Below are 8,421 nucleotides of genomic sequence, written 5' to 3'. Positions count from 1 at the left end.
GACCAGCGGTATGTCTGGCATGAGAAAGGCCAGACTTATGACCAGAAGAATACCATCCCCACGGTCAAGCATGGAGGTGGGTCATTGATGGTGTTTATATATACACTGGGGTCCAAAATTATTGGGAGACTCACTTTTTTTCTGAAAACCCACAATATTTTTTCTGCATATTCCATTAGACATTGGGAAAGTCATATTTATGTCAATGTCAATTTCAGCTTCATCTTCTGTGACCAAGTTCCAACCTTGTTAGGTTTATATAGGCTTCAGTATGAGTGTTCAATTAGGGGGCAGGGCAACGTTCAATCAGGCCTAATTGAAGTGATGGTCATTTTTGTTCACTTGTCTGCACTCAATAAGTATGTAGGTACCTTTTAAAAATTAGTTAATGTCATGGAATTGTCAGTTTGTTTGGCAGAATTAATGTCATACATATTATTAAAATGTTGGAAATAAGGGTAGTCATCAGGCAATCGTGTGCCAACCACATAAAGAGATGTTTTGAAAATGTTAACAGTTGCCAAAACATGCAACTGTTTTCGCCACACCATAAATTAGGTTCGAGTGATAAAACTAATAGCTACATGGACACATCCACACTTAACCACAAAATGCCCAGGTGTCCCAATAATTTTGGACCCTAGTGTGCATATACACATACATTTCATATATATTATATATGAAAAAAAAAATATATATATATATATATAAAGAAAACTGGCAGATACCTGTATGAAAATATGCTAATTTGGGAGTTCCTAACACTAAGTTAATGTGACATGCATAAGTGCCCCGTGAAGGCAGTGCTGGAGAGCACAGACAAACAACCATATGTCTATCTGGCAATATGTGAAGTTATCAAGACAACTTATGTAGTTCTTTCCTTTTGTATAATTCCTGAACTATTCTAAATTCTCTGGCTACCTCTTCACTGTAATGTTTTATTTTACTGTCATTTATGTGAAAGTGTCATTTTTGTATGTAATTTAACTGAGCTGAATTTAGCTGAAGTAGAAGTGACTTGGTGTGGGCACTGCACTCAAACCTAAGAGCTGTTTTTTATGATCATGTCTCATTCCACCACATGTGGGTACAGCAGCTTCCTGTGAATGCTGTTTTTAGACTGGAATTTTAAACTGGAACGCCTACCTTAAAAAACCTTGCCTTCAGCAGATGTAGGAATTCAACTCTGTCAGTTGTATTAGGCTCGACTCCCTCTTCTCAAGAACTAATTTGCCCTCTGCTGGCAAGATGTAGGAACTAGACTAACGTGCTCTCCAGTATTTGCCAAGCCTTACAATGCAAGTGCACCACCAGACCTCATATGATCATTCTTTTCAGGATGCAGGCGTTTTTAGAGCAACACAACACAAGTGGCATTCTTTCTCTAAAAATGGTTTTATTTCAGGTCAATGGAAGCCCTGCTCTTTACTAAGTACTATGCGACTATCTGGATCATGAGGGTACATATTATTTTGCATTTATTAAATAACAATTGTAATGTTTTCTTTTTGATGGAAGCAACTTTTTTTTTTTTTTTTTACCCAGAACAATGATTCATATAAGATCCCTTTCATCAACAAACTGTGAGGACCACAACTGCATGCAAAGACAAATAATAAAAAAAGGGAAAAATAAAACTGTCTTGGCTACACTAGACAGGCACTCGCAGTAGCTTTCCTTCTAATCCTACAGTTCATTCACTTAAAAAGGAGAAAGTATTAAATTAAATTCTGCGGTAAAAAAAAGACTGCTATATTCTGAGGTACTAAAGGCCCCTAAAAGTCTTTAAATTACTGAACAACCTGGGCTCTCTATACAACACTGATCCGAGTAACTACTGGTCACGTTATTTTTTATATAAAAAAAATAAAATAAACTGTTCTGTCTTCCCCCCGCTTAAAAACACCAAGAATAAGAACTGTTCTAAAAAATGATACATCTTTAATCAGTTTATCGTTCCAGTGTTTTAAGAATATATTAGAAAAAAGGTCCTTGTGACAAGAGGACAGGACTGCGGCAAGGCAGCGGGAACGGGGCAGACATATTGGGCTCCTTGCCTTCTGCCTCCATCCTACTGAAATGCCCTCACCTTCACACTGGTGGTGGACTGTCCAGACCATAGCTTTCACACTGTTTTTCTTTAATCAGATACTGAAACAACACATTTAAGAGCGTTACAATTTTGTGTTCCAACCACGGCTCCCCCTGTGTGCCTCGGTGTGGCCACACCATAATGTGGCAAAGCCAAAGCATTGTTTCCTTGGCGAAAACACGTCAAGCCCCAGAGACTGCAGTGGACCATCCCTAATCAATGACAACATGGTTAATCTGCCAGCGAGCGGACCACATAAACAGGTAAGACACATTTTACTACATCTCCATAAAACCCAAGGACGATGCCAACAGACGCTGCAGATGCATTAGCAGCCAGGCTGAAAGCACAACAGGCAGGAGCAAGCCTGGACATGATTGCTTGCTGAGATGTGCAGGTACAGAAAGGACCCCTTTGGCCGTTCACATGAGAAACCTCACTACAGCTGCTGTGGTTTCACGGAAAAGTGCCAATGACAACCTCTGGTGCGTGGAAACCCAGTCAGCAAAAGCTACAGCATCTGGCACAAACTAAAAATTTCACCACTTCCATTGTGATGTCACAGTCCATGGATGCGTGGGAATTCCTGACGCACCCAATAAAGGCTTGCACAGGCTTGTACTTTCAGGGAAAAAAAATCACCAGACTGGTATCACATTCAGATTTCTATGTCGCACAATGTCAAATGTCAAAAAAATGTGTCGGAAGGCCATGGAAGGGGTCTGGGATAATTTCCTCCTATCATGAGCACGTTTCTGTAAATACATCGAGTAGCATACACCCCCAGAATATGGCACACAGCTTGTGCCATATTCTGGGGCATTCATCAGGACCAAACATGGATATCCTATTAAAGCCAAGATTCAATCTAACCGCAATATCTTCAATCTAACTGCAATATAACTTTAATAAGAGTTTCAGTACACAACATGTCTGCCTACTGCTGAAATTATTGAAAAATGTGTGAGAAAATAAAAACATAAAAATTGTTTAAAACATGTTACCAAAAGCTTGGGATGAAAAGCACTCCATTTAGATTGAACCTTGGCCAAAACATTCATGTAGTTTCCACTGAAAAACTCCAAAAAGCTTTTTATCTTTTTTATACGCAACCCCATTCTTATTGTGCCATGATCTGCTGAGACTCCCTCATTACAAGAGTTTGATAATTAAGTTTTTGCCCCATCAACTTTTCAACTGAAACTGTGTTTCCACCTCTTTATAAATGAATGGTTAGTATTGCCAAAGCATAATGACAAATAACCCCCCCCCCCCCAGTTATCTCAACGTTGTTGCCCCCACCTCCATCTTTTCGGTACCATTGAGAGCACATAAAATTAATTTCAACAATAAAGACAGAACATTTGCAATAATCAGATAAAAATAAGTACAAAATAACCCACCATCTATCTCAGGAAATGAGCTGGTTAAAATAAAAAAAACCTTTGTCTCTCTTACACACACACTTCTGTAGCTGAGCTGCAGTATCAGTCTGTTCCAGCGTGTGGCAGCGCTGAGCTGTGGGCTGCCTACTGCTGGTGCTGCTGCTCATTGTGTTTCTCCAGGATGGTGGTGGGGAGAGGGAAGGGGGCTCGGTCAGACGGTCAGACGGCTGGGGGCTGGCTGCAAAGGGCTCCAGGAAGCAGTGGCCGGCGCAGGCCCCTGGGAGTACGGCCGCGTGCCCTCACGGCAGGACTGGCTCTCTGTCTTGGTGACTCCGCCCACAGTGCCCACTTGACAGAGCCGCCGGTGGCGAAGCAGCCGATCTGTCCGAGAGAAGTTCTGGGAGACACAGAGGGGAGGGACGTTTACTGAAGGCGAGCGTATGCACGCGTATGAGTACCTATGGGAGAGAGGTGTGTGTGTGCGCAACAGAGAAATGTACGCATGTGACAGAAAGGGGTGTGTGCATGTGTGGGCGTTTGTGAGGGTATTTGAGGATATGTGTGTTGTTGTGAGTGTGTGTGTGTGTGTGTGTGTGTGTTTGCGTGCCTGCCCGCCCACGCTCCCTCACCTGCTGGCAGCGCTCACACTGATAGGGTTTCTCTCCACTGTGCACTCGCTTGTGTCTCTCCAGGTGATAACGCTGAATAAACCGCATGTCGCACACATCACAGCCGAATGGCTTCTCCCCTAAACCCAGAGAAAATTACTCTGTAACACATTTCAAACAGCACACTGAATAACCTGACACTTTTTAAATTTTTAGAATCTAACTTTAATTAAACAATCTGCACGACAACCCGTTAATCACGGAAAGTCAAGCACTATAAAGTACAAGCTATAAACATAAATTTAAAAAAATGCCGTGTGAAGTCTGACTACAGAAATGAACCTACAGTCTGTATATACTTCTGTTTATAAGAGAATAAGCATGGGTATAAAGGAAAAATCAGGGGAATTAGAATGGATCATAACGTGATGCAAGAGAGGGCACAGTGCCCCCTGCTGGACCACAGGGCTCCAATGCAGAGGAACACAGCTGGAGAAGGCAGGCCACTACCCACTACAAACAGCGGGTAAATTCAAGTCTGCCTAAGCAAGAAGACGCAGGTTGCTTATCTGTGCGAGTCCAGAGTAGGAATTGAGATGTCTATTTTTGAATGCAGTATGTACAAATAATATTGCTACTGATTAAGCATTACAGTTAGTCACCATTATCTAACAGTGTGGCATAGTGAGGCTTGTTGCCATTTTGACCATAAATGCCACATACCCTAAAGGCGTCAGTGAAAGCAAATGATGGAAATCCTGCAAGGTGTCTGCTAGCAGAGGGACGGAGAGCCAGCGCTAACCTGTGTGAATGAGGATGTGCCTCTTCAGGTGGTAGCTGCTGCGGAAGGCACCGTAGCAGTGCTCGCAGATGAAGTTCTTCTGCACTTTCAGCGGACACTCGCCATTCTCATCCACCACCACCACCTGAGGGACAGGATGTCGGGGGATGCTGTTATTGCTTCTGTGTCGGCAGCAAACACCACCCAGCCGTCCAGTACACGGCCTTCCCACAACACCCTGTCACGTGTGACATCACCACATCCGCCTCATATTACTTCAGCAACACCTCCCCGCTCCTCTCCCTCCCTGGCCCTCCACCTCCCCGCTCCTCTCCCTGGCCCTCCACCTCTCTCCTCCTCTCCCTGGCCCTCCACCTCCCCGCTCCTCTCCCTCCCTGGCCCTCCACCTCCCCGCTCCTCTCCCTGGCCCTCCACCTCCCCGCTCCTCTCCCTGGCCCTCCACCTCCCTGCTCCTCTCCCTGGCCCTCCACCTCTCTCCTCCTCTCCCTGGCCCTCCATCTCCCTGCTCCTCTCTCTGGCCCTCCACCTCCCTGCTCCTCTCCCTGGCCCTCCACATCACTCAACAACCACAGGCCCAGGAGGCCTTGTGTACAATCACATGAAGCCTCCCTCTGCAATCGCTTCCCCATCTTTCATCCCCTCAGCCATCTTACCTGTACTGTGACCACCCCTCACCTCCCATCAAATTTCACACGCTTTCCTCTGCCATTGTCTCACTCACTCGTTCGCCCTCTCTTTCGCTCTGACTCCCCTGTTCTCTCACTTTGCAGGGTGCGCCTGACTTCCTGTTCTTCTTTTTTAGCTGCTGGTCCACGCTCTCCCGCATCTCCTTCTCGTCCAGCAGCCGGGACGAGTGGAACTCTCCCTCCTTTCGGATCAGCTGCAGAGAGTGAAAAAGAATGGGGGGGGGGTGGAGGGCGGACCACACCTTAGGCACTTTAAGCTACCGAGTGCAGTCAAAAGCTTCAGATATCATTAACTTTTTTTTGGCAATGGTTGAGGTATTAGCCACGTTCCCTGATCACTATGCCACAGTGCTATGCAGCAATTTTGACAAAATGTGGTAACTAGGTCAATAGCTTTTACTAGTGCAGTTTCAATAACCTTTCCAATTGATAATTCCATGAATAGTTTCTTACAGCTTCTCCAGCATATTATATATACATATATATCTATAGATATCTCCTACATTTGAGAACAGATTGCACCTCTGGCACCCTCCAATAATGTGTCATTGACTTGAGCAAATTCATCCAGGTCAAACACAAAACACCAACACTCCAATATGTTTAATGCACTGCCAATGATTTTATTTCTCAGGCCCAAAACAGGAGTTTTTACTGCCCCTGCAAGAGGGCGCTTGCAGTGCGGCTCTTACCAGCGGTGGGCAGCTGACCCCGGACGGCAGCACCATGTGACTCTGCGGGGCATGCTCCGGGCTCTCCCTCTGGCCCGGCCCCAGCGGTGACATCATCTTCTTCTGCCCGGCCATGGAGCCGGCCTGCATCAGAGCCATACTGGATAACACAGCCTCACAGCCAAGCAATCCCGCCTGGCAACACAGACAGGGGGGGGCAGCGGTGAGGTGGGGAGCCCGAGGGGAGAGTTAATGCCGGGGGAGGGAGGCCAGGTAGGGAGAGGAGGCCAAAGACTCTTAAGGGGTGTTCGCAGCAGCCCGGATCCCGCTACACCTCAGCATGGCTGTGGTTCACGTCCCGTTCCCATACGCTTCAGGTATGCCTCAGCCACAGGCAGGAACCTTTGCCAAAAGAAGGGCCAAGGGGAAATGAGCACGTTTATCTCCACACTGGGGACCGATGAATCGAGGTTGTTTTTGGCCGTCAATTCGCACTGGAAGGGATGCCAATTTAAACAACTGCAGATACGCTGCTTGGGGCACGCGAAGGGGCTAGAGACACACAGTGTGGATTAATCTGCTACAGCAGCGGTAAGCATCCTCATGCAGTCAGAAAAACATCGCTGACTACACTATCAGTGTAGTTTCTTTAACCCAACATTTAACTGTATTTCTTCTCACTGCCAGATTGAAACACACTTCAAAGAACCGTACCGATAAGCTACACTGGGATGCTATTTATGAAGGATTTCCAAGGTATAAACCTAAGGAGAATTGATTTAAACTTGTGTAAGGCCAGAGCTCATTTGCGTACAGCAATAACCCCTGTTATCTCTAGTATTTGATGTTTATTTTACCTGCATTATTGTAATGTATTTTGAATTCTGTGTTCTAGTAACTGATGTATCATAATATAGTTGGCTTCCGCCGCTTAGTCAGGTTGCATATGTTAACTTGTGGTAGGGCTTGAATGGTGTTACACTCACACTCACTGGTCTGGGAGTGTTATGAGCCTGGTGTGACACTGTTGCTCATATAATTGAATGGATATACTTATGTTCGTATGTGCTTATGTTGTGCTGAAAGTCACTCTGGATAAGATCTCCCGCTAAGTGCATGTAATGTAAAGTAATGTCATCAATAAAGAAAGAGCACCAGTCAGAAGTGTACGCAAGCTGATTTAGACAGCCTGTTGTATAATCACTGCATATCTATATTTTTTCTATATATATAGCTAACTTCCTCTTGTGTAAATGTAAAACCACATGTACACACACACACACAAAAAAAGTTTTAATTTAACAACTGCCACTTGAGGGTGAAAATGAGGGGCAGCTGGCAGAGAGGTTTACAGGTCAGGTGAGCTGCACCCACAAAAATGTAGCAAAAAGGCAAACTTCTATCTCAAACAGCTCCAAGTCCACATGGCACACCTATGCCTCAGTGTGGCTGGTGAGCTGAAGGCAAGAAAAAAGGGACCCTGGGTTTGTTCCCTTCAGACTGCTTAGTAATTTACACTTCACCTCTGCACCTGAGAGGAACAGGAAATGATGACATCTTCTGGAAAAATTCAGCAAGTATTTCAGAGTGAACCTTCAGAAAAGTGTTTAGCTGGAACTGTCAGCTCAATCAAAGTATTAAGCCCCAGTAGCTCTGGCTTATAAATACTTTCCCCAGAGAGAGCTGCAAGCTTTGAAGCAGGGAGTCCGACGGAGAGGGAAAATGTCATGTATGAAACCAGGCCACGGATAACACACGATAGCACAATCTTGTGTACATCAAAACAACGAGCTGAACATTAATCATCACCATTGGCATCTTGAGCAGAATAACACTGACCCATTTCATGTGGTCACGGACTGTGCTGCTGGGCAGGTGTGTCATCACCGTGGTTACCGTGCCTGTGTGTGCAGGAGGGGGGGTTGGGGGGTGGGGGGAAGGGGAGGGTGACGGTGCAATGGGAACCGTCACTCAGGATGGTTGGTCTGGCAAAAGGCCACACCCACCCCAACCATCTGGCACCAAAGTCTAAACAGACAGAGAAAGAAAAGGAGAGAGAAGGGGCAGTGAGACAAAGGTACCACTAAAATTGCAAATGATATTTAAGATAAACTTTGTTCCCTTCCACCACTGACTGATTATGCCATTTAATGGCTCATGCGTGACATTCTTCA

At 45.4% G+C, this 8,421-nt stretch overlaps 1 protein-coding gene across 3 annotated transcripts; it reads right to left on the bottom strand.

Annotated features, from left to right (window-relative positions):
• Positions 1-1,424: 1,424 nt before the first annotated feature.
• znf740b (zinc finger protein 740b) lies at positions 1,425-8,139 on the bottom strand. Of its 3 annotated transcripts, none has more exons than XM_036534448.1 (6): positions 8,087-8,139; positions 6,269-6,442; positions 5,612-5,770; positions 4,891-5,014; positions 4,110-4,228; positions 1,425-3,877 (listed from the first exon to the last, which is right to left on the bottom strand). In XM_036534448.1, the coding sequence occupies exons 1-6, from the start codon at positions 8,129-8,131 to the stop codon at positions 3,692-3,694; spliced, it is 807 nt and encodes a 268-aa protein (XP_036390341.1). In that variant the 5' UTR covers positions 8,132-8,139; the 3' UTR covers positions 1,425-3,691. The 3 variants fall into 3 exon arrangements, with proteins under 3 accessions (XP_036390341.1, XP_036390342.1, XP_036390343.1); XM_036534449.1 differs by having other exon boundaries at positions 5,642-5,770; XM_036534450.1 differs by having other exon boundaries at positions 5,654-5,770.
• Between the last annotated feature and the right edge of the window lie 282 nt (positions 8,140-8,421).

The sequence above is a fragment of the Megalops cyprinoides genome, chromosome 7 (genome assembly GCF_013368585.1).
Source record: "Megalops cyprinoides isolate fMegCyp1 chromosome 7, fMegCyp1.pri, whole genome shotgun sequence".
Classification (NCBI taxonomy): domain Eukaryota; kingdom Metazoa; phylum Chordata; class Actinopteri; order Elopiformes; family Megalopidae; genus Megalops; species Megalops cyprinoides.
The sequence above is the reverse complement of the archived record's forward strand: the minus strand, read 5'-3'. Positions and strand labels throughout refer to the sequence as shown.

Excerpts from the sequence above, each read along its gene's own strand:
- znf740b (XM_036534448.1), bottom strand. The coding sequence starts at position 8,131 with ATGACACACCTGCCCAGCAGCACAGTCCGTGACCACATGAAATGG. Across the intron at positions 5,771-6,268 it reads GGGTCAGCTGCCCACCGCTG|CTGATCCGAAAGGAGGGAGA; the intron begins GTAAGAGCCGCA and ends CACTCTCTGCAG. Across the intron at positions 4,229-4,890 it reads GCACATCCTCATTCACACAG|GGGAGAAGCCATTCGGCTGT; the intron begins GTTAGCGCTGGC and ends CTCTGGGTTTAG.